The 21,400-nt window shown below is 45.0% G+C and overlaps 1 protein-coding gene across 1 annotated transcript in view; it reads left to right on the top strand.

The window, feature by feature from the left end:
- LOC119171319 (endothelin-converting enzyme 2-like) overlaps positions 1 to 21,400 on the top strand; it is a 49,111-nt gene that overhangs the window by 23,580 nt on the left and 4,131 nt on the right. The window contains exons 3-8 of the mRNA XM_075888167.1: positions 6,134 to 6,320; positions 7,185 to 7,377; positions 8,490 to 8,669; positions 10,314 to 10,559; positions 16,918 to 17,268; positions 20,251 to 20,564. Of these exons, the coding sequence (XP_075744282.1) occupies positions 6,134 to 6,320; positions 7,185 to 7,377; positions 8,490 to 8,669; positions 10,314 to 10,559; positions 16,918 to 17,268; positions 20,251 to 20,564 (1,471 nt within the window). The remainder of the gene's footprint in view (positions 1 to 6,133; positions 6,321 to 7,184; positions 7,378 to 8,489; positions 8,670 to 10,313; positions 10,560 to 16,917; positions 17,269 to 20,250; positions 20,565 to 21,400) is intronic.

Genomic DNA, 21,400 nt, shown 5'->3' on the forward strand with positions numbered 1-21,400 from the left:
AGTCTTATCAATATAGGTGGCATTCATGTTTGTTTTTTCTAAAACAATTTCGAGCAGGGGCGTTGCGCTGTGATACAACACCTGCTTGCCGCCCAGAAGTCATGCGTTTGATTCCCAATCCAACTGGAGATCATTATTTTCTTTATCAACATATATATCGAACTTCGCTCACGGATAACGCTGATGCTGATTTATTTATTTATTTATTTATTTATTTATTTATTTATTTATTTATTTATTGATGTATATAAACAATGAAGGGATTTACATCAGGAGTGGGCTCTTGCGATGAGTCAAAAAAGTATATATGCTCGATCGCTGCTTTGAAACTGATGATACCGGAGTGGTGCACAACGCCAGGGGGAATGCCATTCTAATCTTGTGTGGTCTTGGCAAACAAAATAAAGTACGAAAGGAGCGCAGTGGTCTGAGCACTTGGCGGGGTACATAGCTTTCCCGTGATTGATGCGGTCTGAATGACGATGGGCTGGCTTGATGGGGGGAGTACGAGACGATGCATGATAGGACTTAAAAAATGGGCACAGACAAGCTATGCCACGGCGTGACGAAAGGGTAGCGAGGTTAGTATGAGATTTAAGTTCGGTAACGCTTGACTGATATGAATAATCTGAAAAGATGAATCTTGCTGCCCGGTTTTGCACAGTTTCAATAGTTTTAGCGTTGTTACTCTGATAAGGGTCCCAAACAGCACATGCGTAGCCAAGTATTTGTCTAATTAGTATCTGATAAGCGAGTAGTTTGACTGGGGTAGCAGTAAAGGTTTCGGCGTAGACATCCAAGCGTATGGTTTGCTTCGTTATTATTGTGCGTTATGTGAAGGGACCATGTTAAATCAGAAGAAAAATGGACACCTAGATACTTGTATGTAGTTACGCATGAAATTTGAGTATCTGTACTGTCGGCGATGAACAAGCATTTATGAGGAACATTGTCAAAAGCATTTTTGAGGTCTACAAATAGTGCGTCTACGGGTATATTTACATCAACGCTAGAGGTAAAACGTCATTGGTAAATAGAGCTAGTTGAGTGTCACAAAAAACACCTTTCTGAAAGCCGTGCTGGTTTTTATGAAAGAAGTTAAGAGGTGCAAGAAACTTGATTATGTGGAAATATTATAGATTACGTGTTTTAATATTTTACAGCATGTACATGTGAGCGAAATGGGACGATAGTTCTTGGGTGAATACGAGTTACCTTTCTTAGAGACTGGAATGACCTTGCCTACCTTCCAGTCTTGGGGACCACTCCTGATGAGAGTGACCGCTGAGAAATGTTAGATAAAATCACACTTCTCGCAATTTTAGTGTTCATCAGTAATAATGCCATCTATACCCATTGATGAAAAGTCAGCCTTAACGAGTCAGTTATTTTTCGAATACCAGTGGCATAAAATACCAGTTTCGACATGATCTCGTGGCATAAAGAAAGAGCATTGGGAGGGTCACCGTCAGGTTCACAACAAACGACGCTGACGCTAGCGCCCCCGTTTATGTAAAACGTACTCTCTCATGCTTTTACGTTAAAAGCAATAGCAAGCTGGTCACCATATTGCCCCGCCGTGGTGGTCTAGTGGCTAAGGTACTCGGCTGCTGACCCACAGGTCGCGGGTTCGAATTCCGGCTGCGGCGGCTGCATTTCCGATGGAGGCGGAAATGTCGTAGGCCCGTGTGCTCCGATTTGGGTGCACGTTAAAGAACCCCAGGTGGTCAAAATTTCCGGAGTCCTCCACTACGGCGTCTCTCATAATCATATGGTGGTTTTAGGACGTTAAACCCCACAAATCAATCAATCAAATGGTCACCATATTACTGATGATAAGCAGGCTCTAGCCAAACATGATGCCGTCACTATCGGAACGACAGTGTGCACTTAAACCCTGCGTTGTTGTTCCCCCCCCCCCTTTTTTTGCGGCCCTGACCTATTAGTATTTCCCAAAGTTTAAGTATTACTTGTGGTGTGCTAGAAATTGGACCTTATGATATAAATGTGTGGTTAAAGATAAATAACAAAACAGCGATTGTTGCTAAACTGATGGATTGGAACTTGAAAACGCCTTCAAAGTTGATATAATCGCCCATGACGCCTTAGTATTTGAGATGTGGAGTAGGTACGGGCCGAGAAATGAGCTCCACCGTTACGTTATCGTCCTATAGCACACCCAAACTATACTTATACTGAAAATAAACAAGAAATCATTGCGGCGCAGCGCAACGAGCGTAGAATGTTGGGTTTGCATTCTGTACATTTGGCTTAGAAACTACCTTTTCGACTTTAGCGATATATCGCTAAAGTCGAAAAGCTCAGTTGCCAGTGACAATTGCCTCTAACAGCCAGTCATTCGAAACGACACTATTTTTGGTATTGCGAAGGTCACACTGTACACCCGGAGCCGAACGCATATCGTGTCCATTTTCATAACACCACCCCCTTAAAACAACCCAGGTGGTCTAAAAGTATTGCCGCTGGCGCACTCCTGTTTGTCCACTGTCGTTCACTTGTATTGCCTCACTCGCTCTAATGAATTTCAATATTGCTGTGTCCATGAAATGTTTTCAGTTCGTTTTGGGAGCCGTTTTTTGCGTTTGAGATGCTTTTTAGCAAGAGACAGTAGTGAATCATGCCGGGAAGTTAAGGGTGGTGTTGACGTAGGTGTTGCAAATGGACAGAAATATACAGTTGGGCATCCGCAATAGCTCTGCGGGCAACCTGCCAGCCATTTTCAAAGGCAGGCTATGTGCACTGAGCTGTTGCGGGCGCTCAAATAAAGCTGTCCATTGTCTCTGCCGAGGGCGGCCGATTTGGATTGCACAAGCCATGTATATATCGATCATTCGAAGGCCATTTTCTCATGAATCAAACGCATGTTTTTCCGCAAGACTGGCGTTTAGAAGCCAATGGTATGCTACTCAGCCGCCACCGGACGGTAATATTTTCCGATAGTTCTCTTTAGTGCTTTTTCAAGTGGGCATAGTTATCCGGTGAGGATAAGCGAGATGATGGTATCGATATAAGTACGGCACGAGCAACGCTCACTTCTAAGCCAAACATGGGTACTAGGACGGCACATAGAAAAGCGGCCGAAATGAACATTATACTGATAGTTTTGCACCCAGCGACATCGCTACCGTAATCATCGCTGATACGCCTTGAGAAGGACGCCATCGAACCAAATGGCTTAGGAAAGCCGCGCACACTAATCTTGCGTGACGACTGTTTCACTTCATTTGTCTAGAGGGGCATGCAAGATAACACAAATGCGAGAACTCTCTGGGCTACAAAACATGCAACGCGCAGCCGATTCACAGGCACGTAGTCAGGTATGCACAAAGTTCAGAAAAATGTACACGCTTTTCTTCAACTTCATATACCTATAAGCGTAATATGCCGTCAGACCAATACATACCGTGTATAGTGTATGTGGCGAAATCATTCTGTCCTGGCTTTTCCGAAGCTTCTTTCAGGCTACCATGTAAAATTAGGAAGTAGAAATAATAATAATAATAATAATAATAGTAATAATAATAATAATAATAATAATAATAATAATAATAATAATAATAATAATAATAATAATAATAATAATAATAATAATAATAATAATAATAATAATAATAATAATAATAATATTATTATTATTAAGAAAAATACATTTTATTTCTTCACATAAAGCAGTACCAGAGACTAGCCTTCCCAAAACCAATTGGTGGCTTTAGTGGCACAACCTGGCAGACAGCAAAACAATCCAAATGCGTTACACTGTTGCACTTCATTGAATAAAAAATGTCATAGGAGAACAACAACAACGTGTACATTAGGTTAGAAGCAACAGGGCATACAAGACATAGTTATTACCATTACACAATATATAGAAACATTCAATGTAAGCAAAAAAAAAGGCCGCCCACATCTTCTCACAGGGAACTCCAGTAAATGCGCCCCAGAGTTGGGGGTGGGCTATCGCGTGAATGTTGCGTAATTCGGTAAGGTTTGGGAATGTTTCATTGTTTTCATCTTTTTTGTTTTTTTATTGAATTAAAGAGAATCGTTTCCTTCAACGGGCGGTGGAACGCTGATGTTGGGTTGCGCCCCACTACTGGTTGAAGGTATGCTTCCATCGCATCTACTCGAGTCGAGCAAAGCGTCAAGTCAAGCGAAAGCCAAGACGACCTTGGCTGAATTCCGAACGCGCGCGCCGTCGCTTAGGTACAGCAGCGACGGAGTACGGGGGAGATGTCCAGAGTCCTACTGCGCATGCTCAGCTTGTTGAACGCCCGGTGATTCTTTAATGGCTCCTGCAGCGACAGTTGTGCGGGTGTCTTGCTGAGCCGGCACTAGGCGTGAGCATGCGGCACGAGACGCGAGCAAGCACAACATCGTGCGACTAAGAAATTCTCCGCATTTCAAACGAAAAAATTAAAATATACGCACTGAAGTTTCTTTAGCAGTAGCACACAGTGTATGATTGTTCAGTAGCATGCTTGCAAATGAATGAACTCAAGACATGCCTAACAATTATTTACATCAAGGTTATTCATTCTGCTTGGTTTTTATGCATTAAACGTGGGGTGGGGGTGGGCTGAGAGGGGTAGTTTTTTGAAACATTGGACTCGTGTTCGAAGTGTGCATCTTATTGAACTTAGTGGCCTCCCTAATGAACTTTGGGCGTTAAAGAATGAGTACTGACCTACGGAAGCAGGAATTCTTTGATCAAAAGTATTTTAAGACAACTGTTTGCTCTAATAGATCGTTGAAGTGAGGTATAACAGCGGTTTGAAAACATCTCGCGAAGAATTCATGTTCAGGTCATACGATATATTTTTTAAATGGAACGTACGCATTAATATATTTGATCTATTGTGCCGTCGGACATCACAGTGACCATAAATGGTTATTTCATATTGCAGTATGGTGTAGCCTAAAGCATGCTTTCCTTTTTGTACTGATAACGGCATGATATAGCAGACAATCTATATTATATAGCAAACATGACACAGCATGAAGTGTTTTGCAAACGTAAGCGAAATGACTATTCCAAGAAAGGTTGCTATCAATGTATAAGCCAAGGTACTTCACTACAGACGAAAACTGTAACGGTCTCCAAGAGCCTAATCAACAATCATAACAACGAAAATGAAGAGATTGTTGAAGGTTGCTATCTTCAATGGATTGTGGAAACAGATTAGGTTAGCTTAGACACATATATTACAATAACGTTGTGTCAAAACAAATGCGTGACTTTTTTATCAGCCGACTGCAGAAGAGCAATCACCTGATAGAAGTTGCGGGCAGACGCCAAGGTTACCGTTTCACCAGCATATTGATATGGAGAAACCGGTGTAGTGCTACGAAAGTCATTTACACAAACATTGAGTAAGAACGTACTAAAAATTGATCCCTGCGGAACGCCGGTATTAATTACTTTGAATGCGCTACGAGATGCCCAACGGATACTATAACTGACGCCTGTTTTACAGAAAATTCGCCAATAAATTCCAGAAAAGACCCTTGAACGCTGGCTTGAAAAGCTTATCCAATAACGAGACATGATGTACAATATAAAAAGCCTTGTTGCAATCAAGAAAGAGTGCACAGGCAATCATGTTATTGAATGCAGCATTCAGCTGGCCAGAGAAGTTTTCCAAAAGAGTCTGAGTGCTATTCTGCTGCCGAAAACAGTACTGACAGGCAGATACACCAAACTGACAGATAGCCATACTGACAGATGTGTTTTCATCCTAAAAAAAGGAGCAGATAATATTAATACAATACCTAAGCAGCTTGGCATCTGTACACAACTATTTTACGTCTAAAAAACATTTACTGACTCTGTTTTATTTAACGAGCGCGTGCTGTGGCTCAAGTGTCGCACTGCTTGTTCTATTGTAGATACTGCCTTTTGTGCAGCCATCAGGCCAGCAAAGCGCCAAGTATTCAGGGAGCGAAACCGCATAGTGAAGGCTGCTGACATCTATGCTACATGGTGACATTTAAGCGGATATCATCTCACCACAGCTCCGTCTTTCTAGAAATGCTCATTTAATGGAAAGCACGAAATGTAATGATTCGTAATGTGAATTTATCGCCTGTTTGGCGCGTAAAACTTGCGGCGCAGGTACCGACGCCACTGCCTCGCAATCGCGCTGAGCGTGCGTACCACGCCTGCTTGTCCAGTCAGTATGGAGACGTGTCCCTGCTGCACCAGTTCCTTGCCAACCGGTCACTGTCATGGCCCGAGAAACCCGCGACGTCAGCCAACCCGCTCGACGTGCTCCTTGACCTGGACATCAACTGGAATCTTGGTGCGCTAATACATTTCACGTACAGAGAGCGCGGCGTGGGTAGATGGGTATGAACGACGCTGTTCTTCGTCAAGCTTTCTTGTCCGAGGACCACCATAGATCGAAAATCATAGTTTACCCGAGGACAGTGGCTAAATTCTTCTACGGACATGTGCTACCTCTTTCACCCCTGCCGCTAATCACTTGTCCCACGACTAACCACTACGCGTCCACCACTGCTCCAGCCACTCCAATTACTTCAGTCACTCATTTGCTGCCCCGTCAGTCCCACTTCATGGTAACTTCATCTCACTTCATTCAACACCCTTCACGCCACCAGATTATGTTTGATCAGAGTCCACAGAGCGGAGCTGGATGACTTCTATTATGCAACAATACAACAATCGAAAGTCGGCCGCCTGTGCATAAACGATACACGCTGTTCGGTAAGATACTGTAACGAGGTTACCGTTTGAGTCGAGTGAATGGCCGGGATGTCTAAAAAATGATTCGCTCCCCAGCCTACCAAACAGAAAACTGCAGCCTTTAATCGCTGTGTCATGGCAGCAGTGATGGCAACTGTTATGGAATATTTTGCTGAATGAAATATTTTGTTTAAATTTCACAGCTGCGCTGCGAGATTACCGGAAAACATTGGTGTTTAAAATTTATAACATCGTTGGTGCATCCTCAGACATAAGCGTGAGATTTTATATCAGGCATAACTTGTTCGGATATGTTTGCTTCCATTATTATCCTCCCTGTTTGCGTGTTGTTGCTTTTATAAGTATTTGATGTACCCAAGCCATCGTGGCATTTCTAGGAAATTGCTCAAAGGTACTTAGGAGCGCACTTCTAAGACGTTCTTCGCTATCACCCCAACAGGCCTATGGTTTTCCGTGAGAGTCTCACCGATACCGGGCCACAACCGGCGACAGGTGCGCGTCGAGCCTGGCCTCGTGTCGAGCTCCTGGAAGAAGGGCCTGGACGCCCTGGTGCTTCGCGGAGTGTACGACGCCCGCGTGCGCCGTTTCTACAACCTGATGCGCACCAGCAACTTCGTTTCCATGAGCGATAAGTAAGAAGGCTTAACGTTTACCTCCATGAGCCACGTCGCCTGTGTTGCATTTAGTGGTAAGCAGGTGTGCCGCGAGGACACTGCACAAAACAATGTCAACGTAAAGAAATCAGTTTGCAAGAATGGCGACAGTGACATTGTTTTGTCTATTGGACAAAGCGCTGTCCTTAGGTCGCACAGCACACGTTTTCGGCATAAATATGGTATACAGTTAAATCCCTTTGTAAGAGAGACTGAGACATCAATGGGTATAAGAGACACTAGTGTGCCTACAGTGGAATAGAGGTTGATAAGAAAATGAATGCGTGGTAATATGCTCATAAATGACACCAAATTTAAAAGACCAAAATCGCTGTCCAGTGCATGTCTCCTCTTACAAAGGAGTTAAACTATTGTCCCAAACAGTTATCCTATCGATACAATGAGACGCGGAACTCTCCTCTGTATAGACATTCAGAATGATTAGGACTGGTGATTGTTTTCGTTAGAATAACTGGGTAATCTGCGCAGAAATGCAACTGTTCTAGACCACACATCAAAGTAGAAGGTGAGAAGGAAATTGTCCCGTCATACTTTTACTTTTATTATACTTGTGTATATCATGAAAAACACGAAAATCACTTTACCCTGTAGTTCTTATTTCTACTAGGCGATCGTTCCTACGATGGAGCCCGTCGTGATCGCGTGATTATAGCAAGCGCTGCAGTCATAGACAGGTGTAAGGATTTCTTTCGAGAAATATGGACCATAGCGGCAGTGTCGCAGCGTTCTGCTTTACTCTTGTTCACTTCTTACCAACCACACAACAATCAAGAGCGCAAATTTTACTGTTGCAACACGAATTGAACATATAAAACAATCGCTGTGATATCCAACCCAATAAGTGTTATTAGGTACAAATAGTTCGCTATTTTGTGGCTGTTTTTCTCTCACTTCCTGGTTGATCCAAGCACAGTCCGCAAAATGGTTCGGAGAACATGTTGGTCGAGAACGAATGATAAGGTAAAGAATTGTGTGCTTCTATATTGCCCGGTTTCATTGGTATTATTTTAAACAGGTGCATTGTTATTTCGTTAAGGTCACATCGCCATTAAGGTCATTTTCACACACAGGGATCTGGAAGCACTCCGCCACGATGAGTACGCTGTCGCTGGTGCACTGTCAGAAGCAGTAAACCGTGGCCAAAGTGAGCTAGCCTTCCAGCTAAAGCAGATCCAGAAGATAGCGACGCCACAAATCAGCGCCGCACAGTGGGCCACGTCCCTGAACCGCCACCTCAAGTTGACGCAGAGGTATGAACGCCGTCTCATGAAACAGGACATCAGGGTTAAACGCACCTCAGCCAGCAAACTTCATTCTTCATTTTAAGTGCATAGCACTTCAGGCGCGTGGCTTCTCCTTCGCAAGTCGCAGTCGGCGTCATCACAACGAAAACGAAGTGATCGATACCAGCGTCAAACAGATCTAGCAATGCTCTAACATGTGGAAAAGCAGAACTAGCAATGCTCTAACATGTGGAAAAGCAAACGAACAAGGTCTGAACTGATATTATTAACCAAAATAACAGGGAAGTAATCGCAATAACAAACTTAATGTTGAAAACATTCGGGGACATGATGCCGAAACCCCAAGCCGCGCAAGTGAGGGCGCTGTATACCGCCTAGACGAGCGAGCTATTGCCTACCCCTACAGGTACTTGCCGGTGTTTTGGCGCTGCACCGAAAAGAGGCAACAAACTAGCGGAACTCGCAGCAGACTGTACACACGTAGCTTTCGGAACAGGACAGATTTGATAAAGCGCAACAAAGAGTGAAGCGCACGTCGCATACCGAGATTGCGAATCTCCCCAACAAGATTTTTGCCAAAAAACCGAAAGCGCTTACCTCTAAAATTGAGGCCATCCACGATTCGGTAAACGGAACAGTGGCCACTTGACAAACGGGAATACCTGGATGCCCGTTCGAGAACTGTCTCAGGTTTCGCAGCAGCGAAGCGGCATGTAGTGCTGTATTCGGAACTACAACAATCACTACAGAAGTTTTTTTTTGCTTCGTAGATCTTCCATATTCTGGAGAAGCAGGCCACACACGCGAGCTTCAGAAGACGGGTACATTGAGAAACAGCATTTTCATAGCAGACAACTTTAACAGCAATGTTGATGTTGTCCCCCTGTGACCGATATACAAAATGCGTGTCATCACAGCCTCAATAATGAATGTGCCCTGGCTTTGAGCTCTTTTTTTTGCTGCTTTGAGCGTTTCACTACGCGGTCCACAAATACGATGCGAATATCTTGTCTTTAAGATAACGAGCACTAGGTACTGCATCGAGGGATCGCCCGCACCCTTGTACTGCTTCCGACAGATGCATTCCTTACCCTATACTTACAACTTCACAACGCTGGCTTATCCTCTGCTGCTGCGCACTGATTTGATTGTTTGATTGATTTGTGGAGTTTAGCACCCCAAAACCACCATTTGATTATGAGAGATGCCGTAGTGGAGGACTCCGGAAATTTTGACCACCTGGGGTTCTTTAACGTGCACCCAAATCTGAGTACACGGGCCTAAAACATTTGCGCCTCCATCGGAAATGCAGCCACCACAGCCGGGATTTGATCCCGCGACCTGCGGGTCAGCAGCCGAGTACCTTAGCCACTAGACCACCGTGGCGGGGCCTGCTGCTGCTCACTGTTTCCACTGCTTTAATGCAGCTTTTGCATCTGTATTATATCACCGCTCATACAAATTCCACATTTCTGTTTTAACGTCACCAGACCTTACGTTGTTCCGCTTATTTTTAAAGACGCTGCTGCTGCTCTGTTCAACGTGGCCTCACTGATTCCGTGGCCCAGCCCTCAGTTTTTCTTGAAGCATTCTTCTTTCTATCCTTACTCATCAATATGGAGGTGGTGTTTCGCATGGTGGTTGACGCAGGGTAAATGACGCCGATCGCGTGCTGGCGACCAATGTGAAGCTGTTACAAGCAGTCGACGGTCTTCTAGAGTCACTGCCGGCCGAGACAGTGTTGTACCAGCTTGGATGGGCGGCAGTGCAGCTCCTGGGTTGGATGGCCGACCCCACACTACCTGGAAGGCCGGTAGCCGCACGTCTTGTGGAACACCGGCACGCCGATTGCTTCTGGGCCGCCAACAGGGCCTTCGGACTGCCCTTCCTCTCCAGGTGACCGTATGAGCTTTCTGAAAGCTCTTTCATCTGCGCGAAAGTTAAAGAGCATTAGCAGGCAAGACTTATATGCTCAACTCGACAAAACTTTGCTGTCACTGCTTTTAATTTCACTGTTTCACTCGGTCCAGTGATTGTCTGCTCTAACAGGTGAGTGGCTATCGAGTCTGTAAACGTGTAAATCCAGTTATTCCAGCATGAACATTTGAAATTTAACGTGTATGCACACGTGTACCACAAAACTTCAAACTTATAGTGAAGCTCCACCACACTAATCTCAATTTGGGAAGCACTGGTGGAAGTAACGGATTGTGAAATTGGCAGCGTTATTCTGCATTCTGCTGTTGTGAAACCATCACGCGCGACAGTGCGCATGATCCTTGATGCGTAACAAAAATGCGCAGCGTTTCTATATCTCAAAAACTCGCATCATCATGCAAATGCCAGATCAAGCACTTCAGCGAAAAACTTGGGTGGTAGCGGAAAGCCGTGCCTAGGTTGCTATCGGCGTCAAATGAAATCAACAGCGAAAATCATTCCAAGTGGCATATTGTGCACCCCCCACCCCCACCTCCCGCCGTGTGGTGATCACTTTGACGGGCGCGCGCAACCATGCAGTTTGGCAGCAATGCGCATATAAGCCTGTCTTTCGATTTATACGTCGGGTTTAACGTCCCAAAACCACCATTTGATTATGAGAGACGCCGTAATGGAGGGTTCCGGAAATTTCGACCACCTGGGGTTTTTCATCGTGCACCCAAATCTGAGCACACGGGCCTACAACATTTCCACCTCCAACGGAATTGCAGCCACCGCAGCCGGGATTCACTCCCTCGACGTGCGGGTCAGCAGCTGAGAGTACCTTAGCCACTAGACCACAGCGGCGAAGCAAGCCCGCCTTTCCATGTTGAGTACTGAACGCCTCGCACTAGGCTATTCCGTATGCTTGCCGCTTTTCGGGTTTCATTTGACGGCGATACTATTGAGCATTCCCAGGTTTTACGCAGCTGAGTAAAAAAAAACAGTCGGCTGATATTCTGGCTCCCGTGAATGTGCGGAGAAGGCTCACAATTCAAATGTATCTGTCTTGTGCATCCTGTTTGTATGAAACAGCAAGATAGAGACATGCCTGGACAACACCGTTGAATGAAGAGCACGGGTATGGCATCCTGTGCTCTGAAATGCTCACGGAATTGAACGCGTAAATGCACGCACGCCCGGGCGTAGTAATACGGCTTGTTTAGCGGGAGCAATTGCAAATGCTTGGGTTGACATTGGGGCGCACTGATGTAAGCTAAATAGCGCCCCACTGGGAGGAATGAGCAGAGTATTGAATTCTGCCATAAAACAAGCGTCACGCCACTTTTCTCTTTCCTTTTTCGTTCAGCAAACATCCGCGAATTTTTTCGATTATTATTATTATTATTATTAATAATATTATTATTATTATTATTATTATTATTATTATTAATATTATTATTATTATTATTATTATTATTATTATTATTATTATTATTATGTGGGGTTTTACCGCTCACAACCACGATGAATCATTGGAGACTCTGTAGTAGAGGTCATTTCATGTTCTTTAGCGTGCACGGATATCGTACAGTACACGGGGTGTAGCCTATTTCATCTCCATCGTAATCCCACCGCTGCAGCCGAGATTAAACTCGCGACCTTTGGGTCTACCGCCAAGGCTGGTAAATAGTTTCTCTACCGCAGCTGAAAATTGTTAGTGCTTCGGTATAATGGCTCCGCAACATTGTGATATAAGGACGTTGATATCGGACAAACTAACTGCTATGAGTGATCTTTTTTCGAAAAAAAAATATTGGGTGGAACTGGCGGTGCATGACAAAAGACGTACTGGGCAACAGTCTAATTCATAGACCAACTAAAATATGAAAATATTTCCATGCGCTTAATCTTCCAGAATAAGACTTGGTAGTGCCTTTGTTTCTGCGCAACGGTTTAAATAATCAGTAGCGATGATTATCTACTGTTTCTCAAGACGACAAAGAAAACAAACGGGCTCATTCGGTACATGGGGCAACGTGATCGAATGGTGTCCTGTGTGGCTCGATAGGGTGAAGTAATTCCACACGCTGAACTGATTGGGAGTTTAGGCACTGGCATTCGTAGAATATGATTGAATGTATTGTTTAACGGGAACGCAAAGTTTCGGCCAATAATAAGGCATGCGTGCCCTATCGGGAGAGTTCGGGTGGTGTCCGGGTGCGCGGTTGGAGGTTTGTCGCGCCAGGCAAAGAGAATTTTGTCACTGAGCTCTGCTGAAATGAACAACAGATAAGTTTGCTTGCTGGCAGCAGCGTTCTTCTTGTACAACACGCCCTGTCACAGACAAAAGGATGACAATTGACGAGCTGATGCAGGTGCTGAAATTTGTTGTGGCCGTCGAGATGTTCAGTTATAGCTTGCAATTCAGCATCCATCAGTCCAGCTATCATCATCATCATCAGCCTGACTACGTCCACTGCAGGACAAAGGCCTCTCCCATATTCCGCCAGTTAACCCGGTCCTGTGCTTGCTGCTGCCAATTTATACCCGCAAACTTCTTAATCTCATCTGCCCACCTAACCTTCTGTCTTCCCCTAACCCACTTCCCTTCTCTGGGAATCCAGTTAGTTACCCTTAATGACCAGCGGTTATCTTGTCTACGCGCTACATGCCCGGCCCATGTTCATTTTTTCTTCTTTATTTTAACTATGATATCCTTAACCTCCGTTTGTACCCTAATCCACTCTGCTCTCTTGTTGTCTCTTAAGGTTACAGCTAACATTTTTCTTTCCACTGCTCGCTGTGTCGTCTTCAATTTAAGCTGAACCTTTTTTGTAAGTCTCCAGGTTTCTGCTCCGTTGCTAAGTACCGGCAAGATACAGCTGTTATATACCTTCCTCTTGAGGGATAGTGTCAATCTACCTGTCATAATTTGAGAGTGCTTGCCGAATGTGCTCCACCCCATTCTTATTCTTCTAGTTACTTCAATCTCCTGGTTCGGCTCTGCGGTTATTACCTGCCCTAAGTAGACATAGTGTTTTACAACTTGAAGTGCACTATTACCTATATCGAAGCGCTGCTCTTTTCCGAGGTTGTTGTACATTACTTTTGTTTTCTGCAGAATAATTTTGAGACCCACCTTTCTGCTCTCCTTGTGTAACTCCGTAATCATGAGTTGCGATTCGTCCCCTGAGTTACTCAGCTATGAAATGTCATCGGCGAAGCGCAGGTTACTAAGGTACTCTCCATTAACTCTTATTCCTAACTGTTCCCATTCTAGGCTTCTGAAAACCTCCTGTAAGCACGCGGTAAATAACATTGGGGAGATTGTGTCTCCCTGCCTTATACCCTTCTTCTTTGGTATTCTGTTGCTTTTTTTATGAAGCACTATGGTAGCAGTTGATCCCCTGTAGATTTCTTCCAGAATGTTTACATATACTTCATCTACGCCCTGATTCCGCAGTGTCTGCATGACGGCTGATATTTCTACTGAATCAAACGCGTTCTCGTAATCTATGAAGGCTATGTATAGTGGTTCGTTATAATCTGAGCATTTCTCTGTTACCTGATTGATAGTATGAATGTGGTGAATTGTTGAGTAGCCTGTTCGAAATCCTGCTTGTTCTTTTGGTTGATTGAATTCCAATATTTTCTTTACTCTGTTAGCAATTACCTTCGTAAATAGCTTGTATACTACAGAGAGCAAGCTGATCAGCCAGTGATTCTTCAAGTCCTTGTCAGCTCCTTTCCTATGTATTAAGATGATGTTAGCGTTCTTCCAAGACTCTAGCACTCTTCCCGTCAGGAGACACCTCGTAAACAGGATGGCTAGTTTTCTTAACACAATCTGTGCTCCATCTTTCAGCAGATTTGATATTACCTGATCCTGACCAGCAGCTTTGCCTCTTTGCATGCTTTCCAAAGCTTTTTGACTTCTTCTATCATTACTGGTGGGGTGTCATCTGGGTTACTGCTAGTTCTGCTAGTATTAAGGTCGTGGTTGTCTCGGCTATTGTACAGCAGATCTCTGTAAAACTCCTCCGCTATTTTAACTATTCTATCCATATTGGTAGTTATTTTGCCTTCTTTGTCCCCTAGTGCATACATCCGACTTTTGCCTATCCCAAGTTTCCTCTTCACTGCTTTGAGGCTTCTTCCGTTTTTCAGAGCGTGTTCAATTCTCTCCGTGTTATATCCTCTTACATCGCATACCTTACGCCTATTAATCAACTTCGAAAGCTCTGCCAGTTCTCTTTGTCTGTTGTACTTGAGACTTTCATGATTTGACGCTTCCTAATTAGATTCCTCGTTTCCTGGGAAAGCTTGCCAATGCCCTGTCTAACTACCCTGCCTCCCCCTTCCACTGCACACTCCGTAAAGATACTCGTCAGATTATCATTCATTGTATCTACGCTAAGGTTGCTTTCCTCATTATGAGCCGAGTACCTGTTCTGAAGCGACACACTGAATTCCTTTACTTTCCCTCTCAGTGCTAGCTTATTGATTGGCTTCTTGTGTATCAGTTTCTGTCGCTCCTTCTTCAAGTCTAGGCGAACTCGAAACCGTACCATTCTATGGTCACTGCATCGTACTTTGTCAACCACTTCCACATCCTGCACGATTCCTGGTTGTGCACTCATTATAAGGTCTATTTCGTTCTTATTTTCGCCGTTAGGGCTCCTCCATGTCCACTTGCGGTTTTCTCGTTTTCGATAGAAGGTATTCAAAATCCGTAAATTATTGCGTTCTGCGAATTCTACTAGTAGCTCTCCTCTGGCGTTTCTAGTACCGATGCCATAATCTCCTACTGCCTGGTCTCCAGCCTGCTTCTTCCCTATCTTTGCATTATAAACGCTCATCACTATAGTATACTCTGTACCTTACTCACTGTCGATTCCACGTCTTCATAGAAGCTTTCAACTGAAGCATCATCATGGCTGGATGTAGGCGCGTAAGCCTGTACCACCTTCATCTTGTATCTTTTATTCAGTTTAATTACCTTTCATTAATGCTATAGTATTCCTCTATGTTGCCAGCTATGTTTCTGTGAATTAGGGACCCCACTCCCAGTTCTCTTCTGTCTGGCAAGCCTTCATGGCAAAGGTTGTGCCCATTCTGTAGCACCGTATAGGCCTTATCTGTCTTCCTAAACTCACTGAGCCCTATTATATCCCATTTAACACCCTTTAGCTCCTCGAATAGTACAGCTAGACTTCCCTCACTAGATAAGGTTCTAGCGTTAAACGTTGCCAAGTTCAGGTTCCAATGGCGGCCTGTCCGGATTCAGAGATTCTTAGCACCCTCTGCTGCGTTGCAGATCTGACCACCGCCGCAGTCAGTTGCTTCGCAGCTGCTGGAGACTGATGGCCGTGAGTTATTTGACGTATGCTTGTGGGAGGTAGTGGCCAGATACTGCACCAGGGTGGCCAATCCTTCTCTGGTAAGGGAGTGCGTTCCCGGCGGTGGTTACCGGTGAGGCCGCGCCTCACGCCTCTTAATGCAGTTCCATCACTACGCGGATTTTTTTTATCCGGTTGGGAACTGCGCGGCACCGGGATTTGAACCACGGACCTTTGCATACGAGGCGGACGCTCTAACCACTGCGCCATCACCGCATTGTCTAGCTTTATGCGTCTGTTATGCGTATGGCTCCAAGGAAAGGGTGGTCGTCTGCGAAGTTTTGAGCGGCAGGCTAAAATTGCCACGCGTAGATATTTTGTGCACTCGAAGACCGACGATGAATTGTTGAAGAGTTGAAGTGGTGTGATATAGCCTAGAGCTGCGTTCAGGGATTATTAACACAATATTAGAGGCTATGAGCGGTCGTTCAGAAATTTCTGTCTTGAAATTTCGATAAGCGAACGATAAAACAAGTCAAGTGAAAGCAGGCCGTGTTTGAAGGAAAAGCTACGAATCAACCAAAAACTTCACTCCATGGCTGTTGATTGTGGCTAGTCATCGTGCTATTCTCACCAACCCAAAACAAAGTTTGAAATCTTGGACACAGGTCACTTCAAGCTGCCGAGTGTGCGATATTTATTTAAAGAAAAGGCACCGTACCCAGAGAAACGGTTCTTCGGAGGACCTATATGCCGGATGCAATGAACTTAAAAGCTATGACACGATGTCCGCTTAAGAGGAGAATAGCGTACTACACTTGTTTTTCCCAGCACAGTGCCGTTCCGGTTACTTTTGGGTACCTCATGGAAACCAAAACATTTGGCATCACGTTCCATCCCATGAGCATCGAACGTTTAGCGGTGGCATATTCCACGTATTCATTGATCATTCACGCGTATGACCCGAAGAAAACATTCGCTTAAATTTCTCGCAGTTACATCAACACCAAGTATTCACCACGCGTCCGGTCCGAAGTGGACGACGTCATCTTGGGCGTCACACAGGCGGCGATCGGACTGTTCATGAGGGCCTCCTGGATAGACGCCGAGACGCGTGAGGCGGCCGTGGAGAAGCTGCGCCGCGTGAACACGTCACTGTGTCCACCGGGCAGCTTGTTTAACGCCTCCGAGACAGACGCCTTGCTGGAACACTTTCCAGAGCCCAGGGACGACGTCTTCCGCTACTGGCTGGACGCCCTTGAAGTACGGAGGAAGCTGCTCAAAAGGAAGGACCTGGAACGAGTCCTGCACAGCGAGGACGTACAGGCGCAGCGGGCTCTATTCAGGTTAATTGAGAGCTAACCTCGCTATGCAGTAAATACAAACATACAAGCAGAAAGAGTGCCGATTTTAAAAGGCGAAAGTCGAGGGTACAATTCTCCGACATCTCACGCCAAGCTCTGAATATAAGAGTTAACGGTGCTTCTCAAGTATCTCTTTGCGTACACGTTAACTGAACTTGCAGAATTAGCATGCTATGAAGGCTCTGTACGTGTTGCCGTGCCGGTAAAAGCAACTTAATCACTTCAACTTTGGATACAACATTACATACAATTCTAGTAGTTACATACAGTGTTATTTTTGAAAAGTGATTGCATGTCACATTATCAGTGAAAAAGCTACCCACCTTAAAACTTATATATATATAGTTTAAAGGAAATATAGTGAAATTGAAACAGCTTATGGGGAATATGTCGCAATAAATTTACATTTGTTCACGTTGTTTTTAAAATACCTTACATGATTCCCATTTGAAATAATCACTCTTATCCGCAATATTAACAGACTGTCACGCCACCTAGTGGAATTAAGGAGCGTCCCCTCATAGATGATCAGTAGGCCTGTGCTGCAATGCTGCCTTCTTTGGCGGTGCTAGCCGCACTTTGAATGTGTTAGCAAGAAACGAACACAAATCAGTTTCTATGCTTCGTGCATCAATGAATATACCGGACTGTCTTTGACACGATAAATCTGATTCGTTCGTGCGAGACGCGAACTTTTCGTGAAAATACGTGGCAACTTGCACTTTCGAATATTGACCGCAGAGTGCACATATCAGCTTCGCAAGATTTCGTGCAGTCACTTTGGATAGTTAAATGTTAACGTCTGACTATTTCAGTTAAAACTCGCCTTGTTTTACTTGCGTATAGCATTCGTCAGTGCTTTTGTAGTGCATGAATCCCACAACATTTATTGTACGCGAAAAGTAGCCCAGGTTGCCCCGCCGCGGTGGCCTAGTGGCTAAGGTACTCGGCTGCTGACCCGCAGGTCGAAGGATCGAATCCCGGCTGCAGCGGCTGCATTTCCGATGGAGGCGGAACTGCTCTAGACCCGTGTGCTCAGAATTGGGGGCACGTTAAAGAACTTCAGGTGGTCGAAATTTCCGGAGTCCTCTACTACGGCATCTCTCGTAATCTTATGGCGGTTTCAGGACGTTAAACCCCACATATAAATCAAAGTAGCACAGGTTCGTGATGTGCGCTTCCGAACCTTGACCTACACTGCGCTGCTTGTTTTTTTTTACGTTCACTGATAGGTGGCAGCACACTGCTAGCAATTCTTTTCTTGCCGGGTATCGGAGCGAAGTGATCTCCGCACTCTCAGATAAACATGATGAGTGATGCCGTGTGGGTGATGTGCATGGTGAATGACGCATTCTTTGTGCTATCGAAGTCGTTTGGTGGATAGAATTCCTCAAGTCACTTTGAATAGTGATGTTCAAAGAAACCACCTTGACATGAAGGATTTCGCACTGGACGTAGATGGTTGTCAACGCGCTAGAGTGACAGCTATGATGAACGATCAGCTGCCAGCTCACGAGCAGAAAGTTGCACTTCACATCCCGTCATGCGCTAATGTTTTTTTTTTCACGCACGGAAGTCACTTAGAATGCATTTATTGTATAATGTCCTTCAGCAAGCTCAAATTAAAAGCATACTTTTTCTTTTGCATTCAATGTATCCCAATTACAGTGGATATTACAAAGCGCCGCATGCCGGTAACACGCTCGAGCTCGACCAGCGAAGCGAAATGGTTAGAGCAGTGAAATATGCAGTGGTGACTACTGTCCGCGCTAACTTCTCCTGTACTTCATTCGACAAATGTTCGCAATTTTGACGTTGTGAAAAGCGTACGCGTGTATTCGTTTTGATATCCCTGTTACCGGCCAACGCCTTGATGAAACTTGCAACATCTGAGTGCAGCGAATTGCGCAGTGCTGGAATCATAACGTCGCTGTGACCCAAGTGCTACTGAATGGGAAGTTAAATGCTTGTGTTTCGTTGGAGCAGCAGCTACTTGATGCTTACAGCGCAAGTAACGATGGCGGAAGAACCCTTGATGATCAAGGGTTCTTCCGGTGAAAGCGGCACGGGGAGTACGTCCGTGCGTCCCATCTTTTCTTATGAGAGCTCACGGGTTGGTAATCCTTCCGCAGCCATCTTGGATTGCACGGCGCGCCATTTATAGGCCATGGGCATTGCGAATTGCACTTATGCGAGCTCTCAAACTGTTTTCGCAATATCCTTGTGGTCTTTACTGCGGCCGCACCATCCTGCTTGCGCATTCATGATCTGAGTCACGTGATCAGGCTACCTTTCTTTAGTTACACGGGTCACATCAAGCATACGTTCCTATATGAGCATGATCTTGTTGCGTGAAGCCTACTTACAGCCACTTGTATGGCTCCCGGGTTTTTCGACGAGCAGCACACTGGTGTTATAAACGCTACAGTGTACAAGCACGAAATGTTCAGAGTGCCAGCTCGTTGTCATGTGCTCTTGTGTACGCGGGACCAGATACGCTTGGTTATGCATATCAGTGAATCTGAAGAGAGCTTTACTCAGTGCCACAACACAGAAACCCACAATTAGGTAAATAGTCAAAAGCTCTGACCATGTTCTAATTAGACCGGGTGAACCTAGTATGTTGGGTGTGTATTATTTAGCTAATACATCCATGCCTCAGGTTTTCGCGGGTACTGAAGAAAGGTTAAACACGGAAGCCACGTATATATATAGACTAAAAAGAGAGGGGACAGGATAGAGCGTCACTTCTAACTGAATTATTTTTAAAAAGGGGCTCTTTTTTATATACACGAAAACATGTTCGCAGCATTGTTGCGCAGAACAATGTCAAAGAATACCGCGCCTATGGGAATGTTCGACATTGTCATTGCGCTCCTTCTCTACTTCTATGGCTGACAGACGTGTCACTGATGCACGCACCTCATTTCAGATTGATACATTGTACGATCCCAAATATTGCAGGTACCACTACTACACGAACGAGCTGTCCGTCTCGCTCCACGCCCTCAATAGTCCACTCTTTGTGGAAGGCGGTGGCCGTACCGTCAACATGGCCGGACTTGGCGCGCAGTACGCTGCGGCACTTGCGAGGGCCTTTGACTCGCGGGGCGTACTTCTCGAGGGCCGCGGCGGGACTTCGTCAGGTCTCTGGTGGGCCAGGGCTTCGTACCACGAGTACGAACATAGGACTGGTGCATGTGCGGGAGAAGCCCACGGAGAGGCCTCTCTTGTCGGTGACTTGGAGCCCTTCGAAGGCGTCGCTGCGCTAGAGATAGGTGCGTGGTGACATATCCAGTGACATATATCAATGACCGATGTTATATGCACCATGGAGTGCGCTGACATGGAAGTGGTAATGTGCGAACGGGTAGCATTGTACAGACATGTTGGTGAGTCATCAGAATAACTTTTATGCAGCATGAAATCAAACAAGTATACGAGAACGCATATAAGGACATTATACAGAGTTTTACGTGGTATCCTTGTACGCCTTCTCGTGTGCATGTTTCGCTTCGTGTTACACATAAGTTGCTCCTGTTATGTGCTTGGTGATTGGCAAGGTATACAACATATCGCTACTTGTGAGTGTCAGTGTTCATCTTAAAGGCATAAGAAAGGTTAACTGGGCAATCAGTGTTATTCCATCTTGAACGAACCAACAGATAAGCGAGGACCAAAAGGGGATTGACGTACTACAGTGCTAAATCGTAAATATTTTATTTTGAAACTAAGCAGAATAAAGGCGTCCGGGAAAAAGTTACAAACGGGAAAAGTGCGCGGTGGAAAAAAAGAAAAAAAGATTTTGATTTGACAAGCCAATGTGGCGTATAAAATTCAATGTTCTTGCGATAGTCGTTACATCGGTAGAATTGCCTGAGCCTAAATAATAAAATCCAGAAGCCTGCCCTAAACTTTTTCAATAGCACTGGCACGCATCTGGCCAATCTTTATTACAGAAGAGCATGTAACTCAAAGTTTGAATGTTACATTGCCACAGAGATTAGTGCACGCGAGAAATCACAGAGGCGTCTCTGGAAGGTCGCAAGTGCATCAAAGAGCCGTCGTCGCCCCGCCACGGTGGTCTAGTGGCTAATGTACTCGGCTGCTGATC

Source organism: Rhipicephalus microplus, chromosome 3, assembly GCF_043290135.1.
Source record: "Rhipicephalus microplus isolate Deutch F79 chromosome 3, USDA_Rmic, whole genome shotgun sequence".
In the NCBI taxonomy this organism is placed as follows: Eukaryota; Metazoa; Arthropoda; class Arachnida; order Ixodida; family Ixodidae; genus Rhipicephalus; species Rhipicephalus microplus.